General features: G+C 44.4%; 1 protein-coding gene across 1 annotated transcript in view; it reads right to left on the minus strand.

Moving 5' to 3' along the window:
* Nucleotides 1-514: 514 nt before the first annotated feature.
* LOC121492883 (protein farnesyltransferase subunit beta) overlaps nucleotides 515-25,220 on the minus strand; it is a 66,127-nt gene continuing 41,421 nt past the window's right edge. The window contains exons 7-12 of the mRNA XM_041758133.1: nucleotides 24,247-24,333; nucleotides 17,833-17,962; nucleotides 14,914-15,046; nucleotides 9,024-9,135; nucleotides 8,019-8,133; nucleotides 515-2,242 (exon numbers count right to left, since the gene is read on the minus strand). Coding sequence (XP_041614067.1) covers nucleotides 2,111-2,242; nucleotides 8,019-8,133; nucleotides 9,024-9,135; nucleotides 14,914-15,046; nucleotides 17,833-17,962; nucleotides 24,247-24,333 — 709 coding nt within the window. The 3' untranslated portion in view covers nucleotides 515-2,110. The remainder of the gene's footprint in view (nucleotides 2,243-8,018; nucleotides 8,134-9,023; nucleotides 9,136-14,913; nucleotides 15,047-17,832; nucleotides 17,963-24,246; nucleotides 24,334-25,220) is intronic.

The following is a 25,220-nucleotide window of genomic DNA, read 5'->3' on the forward strand; positions in this document are numbered from 1 at the left end:
CTATCAGGGCAATGCTGTGCTAACAGGGACAGGAAATACATTCCAAAGTGAGGATACCCTCTTGTCATCCATGAAGGGAAAGCAGGGGACCAGAGGATTCTGGCCGATTCCTGGGACAGCCCCCCTACCCCTGGGCAGGACGACCACCTCCACCTGTTGCTGAACGCTTGCCCTAGGACTCAGGAGCACAGTCCCTGGCTAGAGCCAGACTGAGGAGACACGCAGACCATGAGACAGGGAGTACAGAGTGCTGGGACAGAAGCAAACCGAATTGCTCTGTGGAGCTTGGGGAAAATGTAGCTTTCCCCACTGCTTGTTGGTTCACTGTGGCCTCGATGGGAGGAGGTGTCTGAAGGTGGAACTCGAGCCAGATACCTGTAGTCACTAACACCCAGGGTCTGGAACCTTGCACGCAGGACACTGGCAGGCCACGAGCAGTCTTCAATAACTCCTAACACTGGATGACATCCTGAGGGAATTTTCTTGGTACCAATCACAAATGAGAGACGTCATGGAAAATGTTATTCTTTTATTATTTCAAGGAGGTAATACATAGCCCAATCCGCCAAAGCAATAGGGAATTAGAGGCAGCAACAGGCAGAGTTTTTGAGAAGAGCCTCATGCTGCATCTCTGAGCTGCTGTCGGCCCGCAGCCTGTGGCTGCTTACCTGAAGGCCAGGTCAGCCACGCGGAGTTTGCTGTGACTGTAGCAGTGGACAGACGGCCCACCTCGACACCCCACTGCCCAAGAACAGGTTCCCCGTGAGCAGCAGAGGTCCTGACAGGCTGAGCAAACCGGGCGGCCCTCAGCCCTGCCTCAGCCAGGGTTCCATGGCTACTGCCTTAGCAGCAGCCAGCCTGTCTAGCACTTGATTTTATTTCTGTGAGCCTACAGTGGGCAGGATGTGAATAAATCCTGAGTCAAATTAAGGTGAAAGACTTAGTAGCGTTAATACTTGGGATGAGAGAAGACAACACTATCTTGGAGGGGGCGAGGCTGGGCATCTGACGGAAGAAAGATGGAAACACGCACAATGGCCACAGGCTGCAGGTGCTGCCTTGCAGACACGAGAGGGGTTTTTCACGGTACATGATGGGGTAGGGGAGGGCTGGGCACTGGGGCTGCTTCCTCGGGCACAGGATTGATAGAGGTTCATTTTCCACTCGTAATTGGCTTCCTGGGCTGAAGTCACCACTGTGGCTGAAGCAAATACCACCCTTGCAGCCGACAGGGCCCTGGGGAGAGGTGTGGCTCGGTCCTCCAGCGCGGAGCGGGAGAAGCTCATAACCCAGGGAGACCTTTCTCTCCCAGCTCCTTTCCCCTGCAAGTGACCAAGGTGGGAGGTGACAGCCTTGGGCATGTAGTGAAGTCCCAGCATGATTTTTTTCTAAGAATTCATTTTGATGGGACCAAAGTTCCCCCTCCCCCTTGGCACAGAGCAGACACGGGAGGCAGCAACAGGCAGAGTTTTTGCCTTTTTTTTTTTTTTTTTTTTTTTTTTTTTTTTTTTTTTCAGTCTGAGACGAGGTCTATTTTCAGGGAACTTTAGGAAGTTGAGTTCTGTACTTGAAAATGTTCTAAAACACCAAGTTAGTTCAATCAATCTGCTCCGGAATCCCACACGGATGGGATCCAAACAAATCCCTGTGTGCCAAATGGGGGTGAAAACTCAGATCCTTTAGCTGGTAAAGGGCACCTTCCTGGTGACTTAACGGTGGCGTGCAAGGGGGGGATCGCAGCAGTGACTCCTAGACACCATTCATTTCAATACGGCTGTCCCGGCTGGAGAGCTGGTGGCAAGGGGCCGCTTCTGCCCAGCATGCACTGTTCCCCAACAGCCATGGCCAGGCCAGAGCCGGGTTCAGGTGCCGCACGGGCTGACAAGAGTTTTGGTTTTTCAGAAGTGGAAAGAATTTTTAAAAAACCACGCCAATATGTTCTCCAAACCCAGAGCCATCAGTTTTGTTTTGTTTGACAAGAAAGGACAAGGGACCACAGCTCCATAGTGGCCAAGGCTTGTGCAGCACAGAATGCAGCATGTATCGAAATGTATACACCTTGGTCTGACTGGGGAGGTGGGCGAGCATGGAGCCACGGGGCCCTTGTCTTCTAGGCTGTGGCAGTCTCTGCTGGTGTCTCATCCTCATGCTCCTCAAAGCCTGGGACTGGCTTCTGCAGAAAGTGCATGGTGGCCTGGATCACCTTATCTGGTCCAATATTGTACACAGGGTGAGTGGGCTGCTGTAATGAGAAGGACACATGCCAGTTAGTCGCCCCGGTGGTCCTTGGGAACATGCAAGCCTAGGAGCCACTGCAGGTGCTTGTAAGAATTTATCAGAAGAAGGACTCATCAGAGATACCTGGGAGATCTGTCACACAAGGCCCTGATGTTCAATGACAAGGTATTAGTAGAAACACTTAATGCTACACAGGACACAAAGGAATATTATGTCCGTTTAAAAACATGCTTTCAGGGGTGGCCCGGGTGGCTCAGCGGTTTAGTGCCACCTTCAGCCCGGGGCATGATCCTGGAGACCCGGAATTGAGTCCCATGTCAGGCTCCCTGCATGGAGCCTGCTTCTCCCTCTACCTATGTCTCTGCCTCTCTCTTATGAATGAATAAAAATCTTTAAAAAAAATAAAATAAATTAAAAAAAAACATGCTTTCAAATATTTAATGATAAGGGCAAATGCTTATAACATATGAGGTAGAAAACAGTATGTACAATGTTATCCTAAATTTTTTTTTAAGATTTTTAATTTATTTATTCATGAGAGACATACAGAGAGAGGCAGAGACACAGGCAGAGGGAGAAGCAGGCTCCATGCAGGGAGCCCGATGCAGGACTTGATCCCGGGACTCCAGGATCACGCCCTGGCCGAAGGCAAATGCCCAACCGCTGAGCCACCTGGGCATCCTTTATCCTAGAATTTTTTAAAATGTTTTGATAGATGTGATTTACAGGTAGAAGTTGGACATCCACCCAAATAGGAACAATGATACAATTGTTTTAAATTTTCTTAATTATACTTTTGTATATATTCCAATTATTAAAGCAATCACACCAGGTATTTACATTTGTAATCGGGAAAAAGGACCACAACCTTATGACACAGTAAAAGTGTCAGGACATGCTTGAATTGTTCCACCCTATCTACAGTATTCACAGAATAATTACATCATCAAAACCACAATGAGATACCACCTCACACCAGTGAGAATGGGGAAAATTAACAAGGCAGGAAACAACAAATGTTGGAGAGGATGTGGAGAAAAGGGAACCCTCTTACACTGTTGGTAGGAATGTGAACTGGTGCAGCCACTCTGGAAAACTGTGTGGAGGTTCCTCAAAGAGCTAAAAATAGACCTGCCCTACGACCCAGCAATTGCACTGTTGGGGATTTACCCCAAAGATTCAGATGCAATGAAACGTCGGGACACCTGCACCCCGATGTTTCTATCAGCAATGGCCACAATAGCCAAACTGTGGAAGGAGCCTCGGTGTCCATCGAAAGATGAATGGATAAAGAAGATGTGGTTTATGTATACAATGGAATATTACTCAGCCATTAGAAACGACAAATACCCACCATTTGCTTCAACGTGGATGGAACTGGAGGGTATTATGCTGAGTGAAATAAGTCAATGGGAGAAGGACAAGCAGTGTATGTTCTCATTCATTTGGGGAATATAAGTAATAGTGAAAGGGAATATAAAGGAAGGGAGAAGAAATGTTGGGAAATATCAGGAAGGGAGACAGAACATAAAGACTCCTAACTCTGGGAAACGAACTAGGGGTGGTGGAAGGGGGGAGGAGGGCGGGTGTTGGAGGGGAATGGGTGACGGGCACTGAGGTGGACACTTGACGGGATGAGCACTGGGTGTTTTTCTGTATGTTGGTAAATTGAACACCAATAAAAATTAATTTAAAAAAAAAAGAATAATTACATCACAGAAACCCAAAAGAAACTTTAGGTCTAAGGTACAGTACAACTGGAGGCTAATATTGAGGACTGTTCCATTTTGGGAAAATGAAGAAGGGGACAAAATTGCTGGAGAAGTTTTTAAAACTTCTTTTAAAAAAATTACATATTTATTTTAGAGAGAGTGGGGGAGTGTGGAGGGGTAGGGGAGTGTGGAGGGGTGGGGGAGAAGACTCGGAGTTGAACACGGAGCCCATCATGGGCCTTGATCTCATGACCCTGAGATCGTGACCTGAGCCAAAAGCAAGAGTCCGACACTCAACTGACTGAGCCACTAGGTGCCCCAAGGTTTTAAAACTTTTAAGAAAAAAATAAAAAAATAAAATAAAACTTTTAAGAGAGAATACTATGAGAAACTTTATGCCAAAACATATAAAAGTACAGATAAACTGAATAAAGAACAATACAAATTTTCAAAATTTACTCAAGAAGTTCTTTAAAATGTATATGAATAAATTAGATCAATAATACAGTTGCTTATTCTACTACCACCCTTCCTGCCTTAGGACACCAGGCCTACACGGCTTCTCAAGCAAGCGCTATCAAACCTACAAGAAACACATCATCTAACCTGTATAAATGTTCTCAAAGACTAAAAAAACAAAAAAGGCGGGTGGCAGGGAAGGAAGAGAAAATACTCATCTAATTTCACGAGGCTGTGATATTATCCTGAAATATCAACTGGAAAGAGCAATACAATAAAACAGAAATTTTAGATCAGTTTTTCTTATATCATACAAAAACTCCTAAATAAAAATGCTAGCCAAAAATATACTAGCAAGCCAAATCCAGCAATGTACTACACACATACTCACACTGTCCTATGACCAGGGGCTGATCCTGGGAATGTAAGGTTAACGTCAGAACATTTATTAACAAAAATACAGCAGGTTAAAGGAGAAAAATCAGGTGCAGAAAAAGCATTCAATAAAATTTAATATAGATTATGATGAAACAACACAACAACCTAGCAAACCAGGAAGGGAGGGTAAGTAACATCTTAACCTGATTGGAGGTATTTACCAAAACCCCCCAGTAAGGATCCTACCTCATAGTGAAATTGTAGACACCTTTTCATTACAACCAATAGCAAATCAGGAATGTCCTCTATGACCACCTCTAGTCAACACTCTATGGGAGTCATAGCCAACAAGGCAGGAACAAGAAATACAATCCTTAGGAATCAGAAAGAGAGGGAATCCCTGGGTGGCTCAGTGGTTTAGGCCTGCCTTTGGCCATGGTGTAATGCTGGAGTCCCGGGATCGAGTCCCACGTCGGGCTCCCTACATGGGGCCTGCTTCTCCCTCTGCCTGTGTCTCTGCCTCTCTCTCTGTCTCTCATGAATAAATAAATATAATCTTAAAAAAAAAAAAAAAAAAGAATCAGCAAGAGAGGGGCACCTGGATGGCTCAGTCAGTTCAGTGTTCAACTCTTGGTTTTGGCTCAGGTCATCACCTCAGGTCATGAGACTGTGCTCCATGTTGAGGTCTGCTTGGGGATTCTCTCTCACTCTCCTTCTGCCTCTCCCCCCAACATGCACTCTCTCTAAATAAATATATTTTTTTAAAAAAGAATCAGAAGGAAAAAGGGAAACCTCCTCATCTAAAAATAATATCACATTCTAAAGAGAAAATCCAAGAGATTCTACAAACCATTACAACTACTAAGCAAGTTCAACAAGGTGGCTGGATACAAAAATTAAAAAACAAGTATCATTTCTGTACATTAGTAACAACCAGTTATAAAATATAGTGGAAAAATATTCCAATCACAACAGACATGAAAACTATAAATTTCCTAGACCTAACTCTAACAAAAGATGTGCTAGTTTCTTATAGAGAAAATGATAAGAGACTGTTCATTGAAGGACGTGTAAGATAATCTGAAAAATTGTGTTCACAAATGGAAAGCTTTAATACTGAAAAGAAGTCAGTTCTCTCCCATTAATCTTAAATCCAATGCAAATTCCCATAAAAATTCCATTATATATAGTTTGTGCAACTTGATAAGCTGATTCTAAAATTCACAGGAGAAAGCAAAAAGCAGAGAACAGCGAGGCAATTTTGAAGAAAAAGAACAAAGTGGATGGGACTTGCCTACCTGAATTTAAGATTTGCTTCAGATAGTGCAGACAGGACAACAGACCAAAGGAACAGAACAGAATCACGTCATATATAGAAACTTGGATACGTGACACACATGTGACACACATCAGTAGGAAAGTTATAAACTTCCCTAAGTGGTGGTGCTGGTCAACTGGTCATCCACAGGGAAAAAGGATAAAATTACATCCAACCCTCACCAGAGACAAAAATCAATTCCAAGAGAATTAGAAATCCCGATGGGAAAAGCAAAACTTTACACTGTTTGGAAGAAAATATATGTATGACCTCAGGGTAGGGAAAGATTTCTTAAGTACCCCTTCCATACCCTCTAAAACTAAAAAGGCAATAAAACTGTTCACTAAAAAATTAAAATCTCCTATTCAACAACAACAACAACAAAAAAAAAAAAACACTAAAAGAGAAAAGACAAGTCACGAACTGGAAGAGATTCACTACACCCACACCACAGACACAGGATGAATATCAAGAACACACAGAGAACTCCTACAAACCTATAAGAAAAGGGCAAACAATTAAAATCGCAAATCAGCAAGAAAGACAATTCACAGAAGACAACACAAATGGTCAATGAACATTTGAAAAGATGCTCAACCTTACTAGGAATCAGGGAAATGCAAAAATAAAACTGAGGTACCATTTCCCACGTATCAAATGGCAGAAGGGAAAAGTCAGACTATGGAGCAACTCCTCTGAGTGCTGCTGAGCATAAAGTGACACAAGCACGTGGGGCCACGTCGGCTCGTCCAGTGAAGACGCAGGCGTGTGTTCTCTGCAACCCAGCAAGCCTCTGCTCCCGGGGAAACCAACAAAGAAAGTACACCGCGACTCTGCAACAGCACGGGCTGAAACCATCCCAACGTGAACCAACAGAAGGAAAATAAACCGGGGTCCACCTATGCACCGGGATGCCCCAGAGCTGTTACAATGGACAAACCAGACAACACCTGCACGCAGACCAACCTCCAAAGCCTAAGGGTCGGCGAGAGGAGCAGCGCGCACTAAGCGCTGCAGAAGATGCTCTTGGACAAGGCTTGCTGTTTAGGGACAGGCACAGCCCGGGACGCACACAGACATGGGCAGGTGTGCCACACGTCCTGGGACAAGGTTATGCCGGGGAGGGAGGGAGGGAGGCAGGGAGGCAGGGGGGCAAGCAGGGGAAAATGTTAGGACTTGAGAAAGCTGGGCGGTGGCCACTGCAATTTCCTCCGGCTGCCAGCGCGGCTGGGCATCTCTGCATGGCCCGCGGCTGTGGCTCTCCCTTCTCTGGGCACTGCTCGGTGGCAGCCTGCTCGCCCGCCGTCGGAGGCTTGGACAGTCTCAGTGGGATTCGCGCCGCAGGCCCAGGCAGGGCTGTCTCCTGCAGCCACCGAGCCTAGGGCTGCGGGCGGCACCGACCGTCCTGCCCCCCCCCACCCCCCCACCCCCCCACCCCCGGGCCTGACAGCTTTGGGGCGCAGCAGGGGACAGGTTAGACACACGTTCCAGGCCGCACAGCGTGCAGGCCGGGCACAGAGCAGCACCGTGGCACGCCCCGCGGGGAGCCCCCATCCACCGGGGAAGCCTGGGCAGCTGCTCCGGAGGCGCGAGGCCCGCAGAGGCTCCAGGAGAGGCGGGCGCGCGGGAGGCACCCTGGCTGCGGATTCCGGAAACCCACCGCCTCGGAGAGGGCTGGGTCCTGAGGCAGGGAGGAGGGCAGACTGGCTCCCCCACCCGGAACCCCAAGTTTGCCCAGAGGCAGTTCGCTCCCGCGGGAGCTCCTGGGGAAGGCTGCAAATCCTGGACGGGTGGGCGCGCTGCGCTCCGGGCCTGGACAGTTCTCCGGGGCGCAGTGGCTGCTCTGCTCTCCCGGTAGGCCCCGTGCCAGGACACCGTGGAAGAGGGGTGTCAAGGCCCCCATCCCGCCTTACCAGAGCATTTTCCGGCACACCCAGGACCACATCGTGCAACATGGCTCCGCTGCCGAAGTGCTGGGCTATGGACAGGCCACTCAGGCAGTAGCACGTGTGGTAGAAGTCCCGAGACCTGCAAGGACAGGGCGGCTCTGAGAGGTGCTCCTCCGCTCCCCACAAACCCCACAGAGATCCAGGCCCAGGGTGCACTCCCGCGGCCGACGGCCCGGGCAGCATTCCTCAGGGCCCCATCCTTCAGGCCTGCCGCACTGCGCGGCCCTCACCCTGCAGTCGGGCCCCAGGGCCCCTTCAGCTGTCTTCCGGAAAGGGCTCTCCACTGTAGTGCTGAATTACTAAATTACTACAATTTAGTAATTATAGTGCTAAATGTATATTATATATATTATAATATATATATATATATTGCTAAATTACTATAGTTCTCCAAAAGACCACCAAAATGCATAGAAATGGGCCAAATTCTTCCCGATAAACTGCTCGGACTGACCTTGAGCTGGGCCAGGCCCTGGAAGTTGACAGTGGCAGGGTGTGTGCACACCCAGTAGCAAGTGAGGGGCACAGGGCCTAATCTGATTTCCCTTTTCTTTGTCCGTGGGGCCTAAAGATTTAATCTACGCTGCAGTGGTTGCGGTGATTATAATTTCTGTTGATAACACTCAAGGGCTTTAAAATCCTGTAACCTGTTCTACTTAAATGAGTTTAAAAGAAAAAAGGAGGAAAGAAAGGCTACCCACCTGGCAATCTGTATACCTACCTGGAAAGAGGGGTGAATGGAAGCTGGGGGAAAAGATGGGCACAGGGGATGCCAGGATGGCACTAGAAGGAGATGCCCCCACTGGGGTGCTTTACACTAGTACTAAGCAGCTGGATGGGAAGGGACTCCCCCCACTGCACACACACTCTCCCGGCTTTTAAAGCTCATCCACTATTGCCCTCTGGCTCTGAACACGCCTGAGTGGCATCCCTCTCCCCCTTCCTGATCCCCCAAGAGAAGCCACTCACTTGCCAGGTTTATCCAGAAGCCCCCCAGCGGGACACTGGCAGCACATAAGGATGTACTCCTGCAGGGCCTGCTGATGAAACATCCAGTGGCTCATGCTGAGGGCAGGGTCGCCTGCAGAAAGGCAAAGGATCAGGGTGGGCCAAGGCCTCGGCAACATCCAGCACAGTGTCAATGACATCTTTGTATTTTATTACCCATTGGGGACAGTTAAAGTTTCCCTCTATTCTTCTGGATTAATTTTTAAAATTGCATTCTTGGGACACTTAATACCTTCATCAAGTCCTATGATATGTCTCTCCTGACCTCTGACTTGAGTCAAAGAGCAGTAGTGCAGAGTGGCACCTTAGCTGGAGCCCTTACCATGGATGTCCATCCTAAACTACATCCCTGTCAGGCATGAGCCGGATGGCTAGCTCCACCTTCCAGATCCCCCTGCTACTGCTCCTGACTCCTTACTCTGGACTGTGGCTTTTTTTTTTTTTTTAAGATTTTATTTATTTATTTGGGGCTGGGGGAGAAAAAGAGAGAGAGAGAGTGAGCATGGGGGAAGGCGGAGGGAGAGAGAGGCCCAAGCAGACTCTGTGCTGAGCACAGAACGCAACGCAGGGCTCAATCCCATGACCCTGAGATCATGAACCAAAACCTGAGCCGAAACCAAGTGTGGGATGCTCAACCATCTGTGCCACTCGGGCACCCTATGCCACCCTAGGCTTCTCAAGACACTTCCTCTAGCACATCTCTGACCCTAATTGACTAAGAGAATTCTCCACAGGGGCAATGTCTGTTCCTTCTACTTTTCTCAGCCTCAACTTAATTCATCTCTTAAGGCCATCCTCCAATTTTTATCTTGACTCAAAAACTTTTCCTAAGAACATTACTAGTCACTGCCAGGATTCCTGCATCATATAATATGGTAGCAGGAGCAGAACCTGGTAATTCTGGTAATAATACTAACATAGGAAGCAAGTAGGCCTCCTCACTCTGAAGCTGCATCAGTATGGGCAGAGAATTCTGTGCCGCACAGTTCTCGAGTGCAGAGGAGGGCATCTGCAAAAGCATTTACATGGGGGTTGTTTTTTTTAAAAATACACGTGTGTTAGTCCTGGGTCAATTTTATACTTTGATACCTGGCCTACTACAAACATAGCAAATGTTCTGTAAATACCTTATTAAAAGCTAATTTTTCCTTTTCCAGTCTTTTTTGTTTCTACATATTTTTCTTTACAGTTATTATAATTTTGTATTTTGTATTTTCCATTTAATACTGTAGACACACATTTTTCTATGCTATAATCATCCTGTTGATTTTTCCTTTGTAATTTCTTCTATAAAGAGGCACATTCAATAGGTATAGGGACTTTGGGGAAGTGATGAAAATTCTAAAATTGACTAGGGTCATGGTTGCACAACTCTGTGACTATACTAAAAACCACCGAATTGTATGTTTTAAATAAGTGAATTGTATGGTATGTGAATTATACCTCAAGAAAGCTATTCTTTTTAGAGTAAATATATTAAACTTTAGGATAATTGCATTAAACATCTGTTCAAAATACACTTTTATTCTGTATCCTATAAGAAATAAAAGACTATTATTGTAAGGTAAGTGCCAGCCCATCACTAAAATCGGAATCTGAGAAGAAACTGCTGTGTTTGTTATTAGATTACAGAGTAGGTCAGTTACTTGCTGTATTGCTGAAGTCTACAAGCTCAAAGTTCACAAACTCAACAAAGGAGCTTCCCAGGATTTTGGAATTTGCACAGCAGCATACATAATCACAGCTGAACGCAGACATGATTACTGAGTGCTGACTGCACTGGAATCAGCCTTCTAAATCCTTCATACCTCTCCCTTAAATTACAAATCCCCGTCATCATGTCATTTTGCATTTCAAAGATTCCTTTTCTCTAAGAAATCAAAAGTTTTCCTAAACAGCAACTGATGGGTATAGCACATGTAGCTCAATTTCACAAATGGAAAAATCCAGGCCTGCAGCATGTCTCAGAGAATATATAAGCAACCAGTAACTGTCAATCCAAACACAAGCTCACAGGCCTACTGCTCCACAGAAACTAAATAACTCACTAATTTGGTCCGCATTTTATATTTTGAAAATCTTAATCATTTGTCCTTCTATTCCACTACTGTCCTCTACACATGTATGGCAGCAAACTGCGTGGAATTACTGACAGCCACTTGCCGAGTGAGGTAGGACGGGGTTTGTGTGCTGCTGTGTACCGGGCCCTTGTTATCTCTCTAGCTCACAATATGATCATTGCCTTTAAATAAATGTATTTGGTCACTTACTGAGATAAAAGTTGTAATGCACATGGTGAAGAAAAAAGCAGAGTATAGTACAAAAGGAAAAAAAATCCAATACATAAGTCTCCCTCCCTTCATCACTCATCTTTCTCCCAAAGCTGCCCATTGTTAAAGGGGTCTTGCTCGCTTCCAGGAAAAGCTGTGGGGATGTCAGCCCGTGTGCACACAGACCACACTTCTATTATTTATTCATGAGAGACACACAGAGAGAGAGGCAGAGACATAGGCAGAGGGAGAAGCAGGCTCCATGTAGGGAGCCCGATGTGGGACTCGATCCTGGGTCTCCAGGATAAGGCCCTGGGCTAAAGGCAGAAGCTCAACCACTGAGCCACCCAGGCATCCCCACTTTTTACACTTTATGTTGGGTTCTGGAGAGTTTTCCAGATTAGCCCATTGTATGCAACCATGGTGTAGAGAAATCGTAATTTATTTAACTATTAACATTAAAAAAAAAAAAGCTTTTGTTTACTAGAGAGAAAGAGAGCATGTGAGCGAACATGGTGGAGACGGCTGAGGGAGAGGAAGAAGCAGACTCCCTGCTGAGCAGGGAGCCCCATTGAGGGGATCCTGATCCCAGGACCCCCAGAGATCATGACCTGAGCCAAAACAGATGCTTAACTGCCTTTTAATAAGCAGCTGGGTTGTTTGCCATTAATACTTCACCTCAATACACAACCTTTGCTACTATCTCTGCAGGTAAATTCCTGTCAGTGCACTTGCCTGGTTTCAGTAATTTAAACAAGTCTCCAAACTACCCTCTGAAAACTGAAACAGCTATTTACAACCCACACTGACAGTACAAACGTGCCTATTTTTCCCATACTCTTCCCAACACTGGGCACCAAGTTTTCTCATCTCTGCTAATGTGACAGTAAAAATGACTAGTGTCCCCTGATTGTATTTGCATGTCTTTCACCATCATCTTGTTTCATTCAGGCCCTCTGTGGCAGTTGCATGCAAGGCTCTGATAACCGGCGTAGGTAGTGATTGGGTATCATAAAGCCAGTCATTTATTCTTGCCATTCTTTGTTTCCTCACCTGTAAAATGGGGGTCACAACAGTACCTATTTCATGACATTGTTCTGAAGATCAAATGAGAAAATACATATATGAAGGGCTCCAAACAGTCCCAGGCTGATCAGACTGGGCGGCTGGCAAGTCTCGGCACCTGGAGGAGGGCAGTGGTAGCAGGGGTAACAACACCCGGAGTTCTTGTCCTGCCTGTTCTGAATCTGCCTGCGTTTCAGTTTCTTAGTGATTTGTATGAGTCTCTCAGATTAATGAAATCAGCCCTTTGTCACAAATGATTTTTCCCACCTTTCTACTTGTTTTGTTTATAGAATTTCTCCTCTTTTGTAAAATAATTTTTCTTTATGCAAGAAATTCAAATTCATTTTAGAAAACCAGAAAATACAAATAAAAAAGAAAGAAAACAAGTCTCACCTCCATTTCACAACCCAGATACCTCCTAGTAATTTTCTGAAGTCAACTCTTCAATAAAAATGGAATTACATGGGTGCCTGGGTGGCTCAGTCAGCTAAGCATCCAATTATTGATTTGGCTCACATCATGATCTCAGGGCCGTGAGATGGAGCACCACGTTGGGCTCGTCACTAGGTGTGGAATCTGCTTAAGATTTTCTCTCCCCATTCCCCCACCCCTTCTTGCACTCTTTCTCTCTCTCTCTCTCTCTCTCAGAAAAAAAAAGGAATTTTATATATATATATATATATATATATATATATATACACACTGCTTTGAAACCTTTGATCATAATATATTATGAATATCTTTCTACACATTGTCCCCTTCTGACTTCCAGTGTCAGTATTATACCCACACCTCAAGACACTTCCCTTCTTCCTTTCTCACTATTGCTGAGAAGCAGGTGAGCCTCAAGCCCAATACAGGCTTTCTCCCAGGCAGTGAAGAAAGCTACAAGACCCAAGATCCACAGGCAATCTTTTCCACAAAGTTCTGATGTGATTAGTCCTTCAGAACTTGTGGTACAATAAACAAAAGGTCAACCAAGGCCCCTCCTTGAAGACACGGGCAGGTAGGGGTCCTGTTACAACTCTCCTGGATTTTCCTGGCAATTGCATAAGGACTGCATCTCATCCCTACCCGGGGCAGGTTTGTGAAAGGCTGACCATTTTATCAGGGGCTTGACCTCACCAGTTCCAGATAAAGAAATCATTAAGACCCCAATTTTTTTTTTTTTTTTGCTTTGAAAATATTAGACCCTTCAGAGATTTCTTGACTTCTCTATGACAGTGATCAAGCCAGAGGCCACGCAGGCTCCAGCGTCAGGGGAATGATCTATTTTAATGCCCAGAGACTTGAAGGCCCAGCGGCCCCAGGCAAGGGAGTCCAGGCAGACTAAGACTGGGAGAACGGGAACACAGGGCAGAGGTTCTGCTGCCTTCAAGTCACTATCCAAAGTGGCCACAACTCAAGTGAAATGAAGAAAGTAAGGAAAAGGGGCTCAGAAAGAATAGCCAAAGAAGAAAAAAAAAAAGCCAAAGAAGAAAAAAAAAGAAAAGAAAAGAAAAAAAAAAAAAGGTGGTGGTACTGGCGGGGCAGTAGGGAAGAATCTGATCTTCCACATTTGAGCAACTAATTACCCAGTTACTAAGTCCAAAGCAAACCTTCCCTCTGGGCCAAGGGATCTTACTCCAAGAAGAGATCAGGACCCAGCAGGGCAGCTGTGACTTGCCCTCTCCCACTGGTTTCCTCAGAGACACCCTGCTCTCACGTAAAATAAACAAGAAAGATGATTCAGGAGTCAGCAGGCAACCGGAGAGCTCAAGAGATCATAAGGGAAGGCTCGCAGAAGTTTTGCTTGCTCTCTAAGTGCTCTGGTTTTGCATTCCCACTTGAGGCTCCGCAGAAATGAACACGGGTCTGCCCACTCCAGGCGTACAGGGGGAACAGACTGGCATTTAGGACTCTTTACTGGATTTAAGATACAACATCTCTAATGGCAGCAGCTATAAAATCAGTCAGAGTGGTGGAACTTCCCCCCATGGGTTCTGTTTCTTGCCCGCTTCTGCAACTGTCTTTTCGGTCACTGTTGTGACCATAACATGCACAATGTGGGTTTTCAGTTCCGAAATGACTGATACGGAACTCTGCACTGGAAACTGTGGCTTCACACCCAGCTGAGGTGGCAGTCACCATGGGGCCCAGGACACGTGCCCACCTCCTCCTGGCCTCAGCCAGTTTGGAGCAGCAACCGTAACTCAACTGAACCACTGGAATTAAATCTTGGTCTGCACATGCCCGCCTGAGGCAGGAGGTTCCATACCAGGCACTCAAAATCCAGGACAGACAGGGCTCATTTCCACCCTTCCACAGAGCACTCTGGCTTCCTGACTTGGTTAGCAGTCACGGGAAATCGCCTGGTCCCTGCCAACAGCCCCCAGGCTCACCTTGAGCACGCAGTACGTGGTGCAGCAGGGGCAGGAGCCTCATCCTGCCAACAGGCCCCCCTCATCTTGAGCACCGCAGTGCACAGTGCAGCCCCATCCTGCCAACAGACCAGCCCCCCCGCCCCCTTGCCTCACCTTGAGCATGCAGTGCACGGTGCAACAGGGGCAGGAGCCCTGCCTGCCAGAAGGAGTAGCAGCCGTCCACCAGCTTGTTGCAGCGGCCCTGAAATCCACCTTCGAAGCGCATCTGCCGGCTGGTCACCCATTGCTGAGAATGACAGAGACGAGGGAAAGGCAGCTAAGTTCCCATCTCTTGGCTTCTCGGCAAATGGAGTCCCAGTGCGTTGGCTGTTCCTTCCTTCCCCTCGCTTCCACAGACGCAGAGCAGAGCACTTGAGCTGGACCCTTTCGGGGAACCAGTGTTGATCTCTGCTCTGTGCCTAACAGACACCTAACCTCCTCTTCCCGGGTTTCAGGTAGGTTTTGGTGTTGACAGAATAAAGGGGCCAAGTTGGCCTGTCTCCCAATAAACAGGGCTTAACTAGGAAATAGAAGGCCAGCCCACCAGTGTCCCCACTCAGGAAAGTTTATTAAAGGCAGATAAATGGAATTTTGTCTTACATCTCATCAGATGATCTCAAACTATTCCTGACTTTGACCTGACACCTGGAGAAATCCATCCAAGGTTTCTTAGCAAGTCACTTGCAGGACTGGAAGCAGAAGCCATTATCCCAGCCACCAATGATGGCTCTGTCCAGTGGACGCTCTAGCCGTTCCCCTTCTCCAGGGGAACCTGGCTGGCTAACAGAAGAAAATCTTTCACTCTGACCCTGTAAAATGGCTCTTGATGTCCCTCAGCAGTCACCCACAATGCTGCCCTTCCCTGCTTATCTCCGAGTCTCCTAAACACACACTGCTACCAAGATCAAGATAGCCGTGGGTTTGGCCTCCAGGAATGAGCAGAACCAACTGGCTGAGCAGATAACACCATCTCCGTTTCCCTCCCGGACAGTTCCAGCCACCAGCCATGGACTTTCAGAACTGAAAGGTACGGGGTAGGGCATCCCCCTGCCCCAGGTTCTTACTACACTGAGTTTCTGAAAAGAACCACCAAGGATCCTTTAAGGAATTGGGAGTCGGGGAGCAGCCTGCCTTTCAGTTAGCGGTTGTAGAGTTTAGATTATATCCCTGTTCAAGGCAACACTTACCTATAAGAGTAAAGTCCCAAGCTCTAGAAGAAACACATAAACACTAGACTGCAGGTGCAGGTACTAATATATCCCCAGTGAGTCTTCAATGAGCCAGTGCTTTAGGGATGACACCATTTAATGAAAGTAGGTGAAGCATCACTCAAGAAAAGAGAAAACAGGTACTACAGTGGGGAGTCCATTCTTCATTTTTATTTACCTTACAGACTAAGGTTTGGGTCCCCCCCCTCCCAGGCTAATAGTTTTTAAGTCAGACTAAATAATTTTCTCCAATGCCTAAGCCCATGGGTTTATTCGGTTTCCCTCGGCTACATGAATTCATAAAATCCTTCAGACATGGGTCCTAGTTCTCCCAAAGCAAATGGAGGGGAGAGAGTGTTTTGGGTAAGAAGGATGCTGGCATTTATTGAGCACCTACTATATGCCAGGCTGATTTATAGATGTTCTTTCCTTTTACCTTTGGAGTCCAGAGTGCTAACCTCTCCTTTAACCGTCAGAAAGCTATCGTCTATACTTTATAGAGAAGAAAAAAAATTGCAGCTAAAACAGACAAATTTCCTAAGTCACATAGCTAGGAAGTAGTAGAGACAGGGCTCAAGTCTAGAATACTGCCACCGTAACTGAGGCTTCTGCTAATTATATTCCTTATTTCTACCTGGGAAATGGGACTATTTCATGCCTTACTGGTGATCTTTTTTTTTTTTTTTTAAGATTTTATTTATTTATTCATGAGAGACAGAGAGAGAGGCAAAGACACAGGCAGTGGCAGAAGCAGGCTCCATGCAGGGAGCCCAATGTGGAACTTGATCCTGGGACTTCAGGATCACGCCCTGGGCCAAAGGCAGGTGCTAAACTACTGAGCCACCCAGGGATCCCAGGTGATCTTATTTTGTAAGGTCTAACAAACTCCAAGTCTAGTGCACAAAGTTGGCCATTTCAGCGTGACCCTTCAAGGAAAGTATACTATAGGAGGCTTCCTAAGGATGAGGACAAAATACTGCTGGTTGTGTATCTACAGAGTATAAAACAGAAACTTTCTTGGAAGCTCATGATGGGTCTCATTACAGTTCCTATGATGAGAGATGACATCTGCGCTTGGGGAGAGGAGATGAATTTCAACTGCAGCTGGTTTGCTTTAAGATGCTTCCCAGAAGACGGTGGCACTGGGCGTGTGTATGTTCATACACTAGGCCTCTGATGATAACTTAAGTTGTAAATCAGTAATCGAGTGACTCCCTGGAGCTAACAGCTTTCTGAATTCACTTTCAATATTCATCAGGAACTTAGAGTCCAGAGAGAAATGCCTGCGCTACCTTCTCAATGCAACCACCCTACTCTGCCCAGCTCACATAAATATAGTCACTAAATGTTCACATACTGCGGTCGGTAATAAAAGCTTGGCTTCAACAGGCCTGAAAGCCCTTGTCATGATGTTTTCTCTTAGGAGATTCTTTCTAAGACACATGAGGGCTTCTAAAGAGACTGAAGCTGTAGTCTTGGAAGTAGGAAGAAGGTACTCTGGCTCATGGCAAATGTGTGAGGGACTAAAGAAGACTGTGGAGTTGGCCTAACATGTTACAGAGAGTTCAGAGCGGAAAGATAGAAAGGCAGGCAGGAAGAGCCATGACCAAGAATAGGTTTACTACTCCCACTTTCTCAGAACAGTGCTGAGCACCCCAATATATGTGCTGTGAAAAACTTTACTAAAGGGCATTTAGTTTGTGAGCTCAGGGCAGGGACTCATGGGCCCTTCCCACAGCCAAATGGTCTCAAACCCTGTGAATCTGAGCAGTCACATCACCAAGGACCCGGGGCCTGAGAGGGTAAGGGGGCAACAGACACTTACCAATAAGCTCTTCAAGTTCAAGTAACGCTCCTTCTTGAGGATGACCAGTGCAGCCAGACCACAGAAAGTGTAGCCACCATGGGCTTCCATCCCAGGCACCCCACCAATTCCGCCTTCCCAATTCTGACACCTAGGAGGAGATTGAGAAGAGAAGATTGAGTGGTCTGTGTCAACCAATGAGCGGCCGGCTGGAAAGGTGGGCACAAGTGCAGAACCACCCTGGATGGCAGAGAATGAGTTTGCTCAGGTCACAACATGAACCATCACGACTAGGAATGAAAAGATGTCAGCTAATTAACTTTTGGAAATGCCTTTCCCTCCAAAAAAAAAAAAAAAAAAAAGGAGAGGGGCACTCATAAATAGTAGACTTATGTAACAAAGATAGTACTTCAAATCTTCACTTTTAGGGAAAAAGTTACAAAATCATACGCACAGTAGGACAACCAAAGGTTAGGTTAGAATAACATTGAAAAATAATTGCTAATTGTAGTTATCTTTTAGGCAGGTCTATTGCTGATAGTTTTTACTTTTCTCTATTTTTTTTAAAAGATTTTATTTATTTATTCATGAGAGAGAGAGAGAGGCAGAAACACAGGCAGAGGGAGAAGCAGGCTCCACGCAGGGAGCCTGACGTGGGACTCGATTCTGGGTCTCTAGGATCATGCCCTGGGCTGAAGGTGGTGCCAAACCGCTGGGCCACCAGGGCTGCCCACTTTTCTCTATTTTTAAAAAGGTTCTATAATGAACATAAATACCCTTATTCCTATAAAAATAAACTTATCTTTAAAATTATCACTTCCTATGTATTCAAATTACTAATTTATTATTTGAATAATAATTATTATGATTATTTGGGGTTATACTCTATGTTAATCGTGTATTCTCTAGTCATAAAAACACACCTAATCTTTGGACCAGCAATATAGGATCATTTCTAGGAATTATCCTACAAAAAAAGTAAAACTGTATTCAAATATCAGATTACAAGAACGTTTACTGTATTCCAACTTATAACAGTGAAATATTAGAAACAACTCAGGAGCTCAAGAGTCAGGGACTGGTTATATGTTATGGCATATTGTACAACAGAAAACTAATCATTTAAAATGATGCTACGAAATATATTTAAAGATGTTCCAAATACATTACTTTAAAAAGTTAGAAAGTGATAATGTACTATATAATTTTTCTGGAATTCTAGAAAGATATACACCAGAAGAGTGGTTGGTAGTAGATGATAAGTGGTTTGGATGTTCTTCTTTTTGCTTGCCTATAACAAATGGTTTATCTGTGAAATAAAGAAATTTCCTTTTTAGTATATTTTCATACAACAATGTAGGACTTTACTTCCAGTGATCTCCAAGTATGTATACAGAGTCATACTCTGCAGGCGTGTCTGCCTCACGGTCTAGAGTACAGGTGCACAGGTGGATGAGCACTTGCTCCCAGAGTGGGGAGAACTTCCAGATGGAAGAGAAAAGCAGCAGTAAGACTGTCCGTCTTCTAGGCACCTTTCCTTAGAGGCCTGGCACCTTGGGAACTCACAGGCCTTTTTCAGGACAGTCCCTGGGCCCAGGGACATCACAGTGCAGAGGGCCAAGTCACAAATTGGCAACCATTCCCTGCACAGACGCTTCAGTACCTCTGTCTCAAGACCTTGCTGCCACCCAAGTGGGGAGTTTTCCTTCCCTCACGTTCAGCAGCATGGAACATAGGAATAGCTCAAGTGTGAAAAGCTTGATGAGTGAAGAACATGCCAGGGACCTCTTCACATTTTTCTTAGTCTTAACTTTTTTTAACTCATCTTTCAAGAAATTTTTTGGGTTAAAAAGAAACCCAGATAGTGTTAGAGAATAAATAACGAGAAGTTAATCTTCTGCCCACCCTAGTCCCCTCTCACCAGCAGTGACCACTGTCAGTTTCTATGCATCCGCCTTTCTCTACACACACACATACACACACACACACACACACACACACACAAATGTGAATGCACGCAATTTACATTCCACCTTTCCTCCCTTTTATATGCATGGGAGCAATTTTAATAATTGTAAATCAGTAAATTTAGTAAAATTCTTTGGGAGGGACTTCCAGTTAAACCTAACAGATTGAGCACAAGAGCCCAGTAAAATGAAAAGAAAGGAATTTAAAAAGGGATAAACCTGCAAGGGTAAAGAGCATAGGAGAAGATATGAACACAGATAGGAGATAACGAAATTTCGAAAGCCGGTAAAGAGATAAGAAGTAACGGACTTAAGAGATTAGAGAAACCTACACCAGCCCCAGTTTCTCCCCAGAAACTGAGCAGCAGGAGGCAACAGACAGCAAGATGATGTGCTCTGGTGGAAGGCCCAGGGTGAGAGCAGGAGGGAGGCACCACACTGAGCAGGGGATTATGTGAGAATCTATAATCTGAACACAAACACCACCACCACCCACCACCCACCATCCCTTTTCCTCCTAGTATTTCACAAAGCTGGCTACCAACTTCATACACCAACCAGGAATCTGGAAGATTCTCTCAAGGGAAGCTGATAAGCCCAAGGGAAAAACCCCATTGGGGTGAAAGGCTGAATCCTAGCCCACTCTGGCACACAAAACTCTCCATTAGCTTTTTAGCACTTGGCTCCTAAATACAAACACCAGACATTTTAGCAGTCTCTAATACAAAAGAGAGAGACCAGAACAGACACACAAAAAGAAGCTGGAGAAGCAGACTTTTTAGATAAAGTATTATATGAAATAAAAATATAAAATATGCCTGAAACAAGAAATAAAAAAATATTTCTTTTATAAATGAGGATAAAATAAGCTCTGGAAAATTTAAAATAGGTTGCTGAAATAAAAACTCAACAGAAGGATTAGAAAATAAAAGGTAGGGGAATCTCCCAGAAGTACAAATAAGGACTATAAGAGTTAAAAAAAAAAAAAAGGCAAAATAATTTGAAAAATCAGAAGACCACTCCTACTTATACAAGGTGATAAAAAGAGCAAACACAGAAAATGGAGAGAAGTTATCAAAGCAATAATAAAGATTCTTGGAACTAAAGTATATGCAGGGATCCCTGGGTGGCGCAGCGGTTTGGCGCCTGCCTTTGGCCCAGGGCGCGATCCTGGAGACCCGGGATCGAATCCCACATCAGGCTCCTGGTGCATGGAGCCTGCTTCTCCCTCCGCCTGTGTCTCTGCCTCTCTCTCTCTCTCTGTGACTATCATAAATAAAAAAAAAAAAAAAAAAAAATTTAAAGTATATGCAATTCCAGATTGAAGACACCGCTGAGTACAAAAAAGAAACAGAGAGAGAAAGAAAAGAAAAAAAAAGAAAGAAAAAAAATATATATCCCTACCACGGTTCATCAGCATGAAGTCTCCAAACAGCAAGAATAAAGATTCCAAAAACTTCTAGGGAGGGGGATAAGGTGGGACAGAGAAAAAGAGAAATAAAAACATACAATGGATTGGGAATACAATGGCATTGGGAGGCAGTGGTTACCATAATAGGTTTTGGCCATTTAAATTCCTTGCATTTCAGCTTAATATCAAATTCAGTATCCCACCATTTGACATGCAAGAAAACTGTGGCATGGAGAAGTGAAATAACTGGTCCAAAGCTATTAAATGACAAAACTAAGATTCAAACCCAAGGAGTCAGAGTTCCATGTCTAGTAAGTGCCTAACAAACCAATCCTCCTGCGGAATACTAGCCATACACTCTGGACAAAACACATGGAAACAACTTCCTAAGGGTTCAGTAGACTGAAAAAAAGGCAGGCAGATTTTGGCGGGTATTTAAAAGTTGGAGCAGACAACAGCAGGAGACGGTCTCTTCCCTCCCCCACCCTATATTTGTCTTCCCATTTTGCCCTGAGGATGGATGCCTCATCTATCCCACTGGATGCCACCCAGTGGTGGCATAGGGGTCAGTGGAAGGCAGTTGAAACTATTAGAAAGCCCATCATTTTTCTGGTAAGACAGAAACTGAGGAGCCCATCATTTTTCTGGCTGACAGAAACTGTGGAGGAATACCAGAAAGGAGAAAGTCAGGGAAGGAAAACCCCAAATTCCGTGTTTAAACTTCACTGTGAAGTCTCGGACTCCTGATCACACATGCACTGGGCAAACCAAAAGCAGCTTCTGACCAATCAAAGAGCTGAACCAGTGCTCAGTGCAGGTGCCTCAATCAGCAGTTTGGGTCTAATCAAGTTGATCGCTGCTAAACAAAGCTATCAACATTCTTTTTTTTTTTTTAAAGATTTATTTATTCATTCATTCATTCATTCATTCATTCATTCATTCATTCATGAGACACACACAGGGAGATACAGACACAGGAAGAGGGAGAGGCAGGCTCCCTGTGGGGAGCCCAATGCGGCATCATGACCTGAGCCAAAGGCAGACGCTCAACTACTGAGCCACCCAGGCATCCCAAAGCTATCAATAACATTCTTTAGAGCAATCTAACAGAATCCAGTCTCTACACCATGACTCCACAATGTCTAAAATACAATCCAATAATTACTTGACATATGTAGGATCAGGAAAATGTGACATGCCAGACATGCCAACTCCAAGATATCCAGATGTGGAAATTACCACACAAGAATTTTAAAGCAGGTATTATAACTATATATTTACCTCAGGGAAATGGGAAAAAATACACTTGTAATGATGGAAATCTTAACTGAGAAAACAGAAAGTATAAAAAAGAACTAAACCCAGGCAGGTTAGCTCAAAAGCCTATACCCTCAATCTCTGAACTATAGCTACCTTACTAGTGAGTATTACATACCAGGTCTTCAGTAAATGTTGGTTTTTATGATTATTATCAGCCTTTTTCACAATGACACTCAAAGCCAGAAGATAATGGAGGTATGCTAAAAAATTCTGAAGGAATACAGTTTATACACTTTCCAATTTAGAAATCTCTAACCAAGTAAAATCTCAATCAAGTGTGAGACTAGAATAAGTAATATGCACATTCTTAGAAATGCATCTCCTAAGTGCTCTCTTTTGGGATCTACTGGAGTATGTGTTTCATTAGAATGAGTAAGTAAGCCAAGAAAAAGGAGGGCAGGGGCTTCAACAAAGGAGAGAAGTGAAGTGAATTTCAGGCTGAAAGGAAGCTTCTGGATGCCTGCTGTGCAGCAAGCTGAGAGCAATCTGTTCAGACTGAAGCAGGAGGGCAGAGGGTCCAGGAAGGAGAACTCAAAATACACACACACACACACACACACACACACACACACACACACAAGAACTGATACATTACCTAAAGTGTTTCACTGTATTGAGAGTGATTTTACAGCTCTGGTAGAAAATTTGGGAATAAATTCATGATTTATATATTTTTAAAAAGAGGCAATGATTAACTCCTGTTAAGAAAATAAATATTATATAGGAAAGTAAATATGATCATAGTTTACCATCTGATTTATCTGTAAATTACAATTTCATAGTAATAAGTACTACTTTGGTTAGAATAAAAATGTAACAAAAAATACAGCTTGGATATCATTCCATAATAGGACATACAAATCTACTATACTTTTTTTTTTTTAAATCCTGAGATACTTGAAGCATCTAGGGAAGTACAGCAAATAGGTATGTACCACCTAGCTTTAATTTAGTCATATACACTTCAGGTCTTTCTTTGATCTCAAAGAAAGGAACCATTACAGATACAGTTGAAGTCTCCTGTGGAGAAGGGTAGACATCTCCTGATTTCATTTCCTCTGCTCTCCCCCAGGAAGTAACTACCATCCTGAATTTGGTGTTTATTCTTCCCATGCATGTTTTTATATTACCACATGTGATTTTTCCCCATAAATAATACAGAATTATTGTGCATGTTTTCAAATTTTAAGTGTGCTAATCTGCATGTTTTCACATCCTTTATTTTACCTCAGTGTTGTTTTTGAGATTTATCCATACTGATACATGTAGCTCTGGTTCACCCATTTTAACTGCTATTTTATTATACCTTAGCTTGCTTCTCCATCTTGTGCTTATGAACATTTAACGTGTTTCTGCGCTTACAAACAAGGCGTATGTTTGTCTCTTTCATGCATGTGGGTGAGCTTCTGTAGGAGCGGGATTATTGGGTCATTAGCAAGGGCATCTTTAAGGTATTATCAAATTGCTCTCCAAAGTGGTTATATCCACTTCGATGCCCAAGGCAAGTACTGCTTGCCCAAGGTTTTGATCCTTGATGATCTATACAATAATATAACACTGCACAAAGTTTGGAAAAAAGAAAACTTTTAACATATTTTTGAAACACACAATGCTACAACCCCAATCCATCTCTTGTAATTTTATATTCTCTTCCATTACTTTTTCATTTTCTTTATTTTTTCGGAATCTTGACCACCTGCTTTCTAAGAGGCCGGGACATATCCCAGCACCTCTCACCTTGCTATCCATTCGGCAGTGCCCTCAAAGAGGTCTGGAGTGATGATGTTGGTCAGAGAAGCTACGGAGGCAGCACAGTATGCACTTCTGGAAGGGGTGGAAACAGAGGGAGACAGAGTTAAACTTTAAGGAAGAGCTGATATAAGGTTCACTGAACTTCTCAGGCAGATTGCTCTCTGCCTGGTAAGCTGTAATCACCTCCTGTCCTCACTCCTGGCACATGGTCAGTCCTCCTGGGTCTCCAACTGAGAGGTTTGACATTCTATTTGGATAGAGTTGCTCACAGCGTGGCTTCAGTGAAAGAACATGACATTCTAGTCTCCCTACCTCCACATGGTCAAATCTACATCAGAGGAGATAACAACCATATCAATTCATGTCCAAGGTGAATTTAGCTCTTCTTTCAAAAGCCAATAATGGTTCCCATTATTGGCTTCCATTTGGAAGTTCCCAAACTTCCATGGTGTCATTCGGGTTTTTCTGATATGTTCATTCACTCAGATGTCAGTAATATTTCAAACCCAGGATTTCTGTTTATGGCATGGACACATTATAGGTTAACTATATATTTTTTTTCTGCAACAGACACTCCAACGCAGGGCTCTAGACCCTCATGTCTGCTTAATCCAGATGAGAGGGACAGGAATAGATAAGTCTACTCAGATACTTTCCTTAGGCCTTTAGAAGAAGAAAGATCTTTGATTTCAAGCACCCCACCAGTACATGTATACACACACACACACACACACACACACACACACACACTTAAATGAAAAAGAAAGAGAACATCTTTTTTTTTTTTTAATGTTAGCCTACTTGATTTGGAATAATTCTTGCCATTCCATCCTGCCAGCCGTAATTCTTCTCAGGACACATTTTATTTCAGCTTCTCCCTCCTTTATGTAATATATCTACAAACTGTGTTTTCTTTCCTTCTACGCCCTTTTCAAATATCCAGCATCTCAGCTCCATTT

Source organism: Vulpes lagopus, chromosome 6 (assembly GCF_018345385.1).
Source record: "Vulpes lagopus strain Blue_001 chromosome 6, ASM1834538v1, whole genome shotgun sequence".
In the NCBI taxonomy this organism is placed as follows: Eukaryota; Metazoa; Chordata; class Mammalia; order Carnivora; family Canidae; genus Vulpes; species Vulpes lagopus.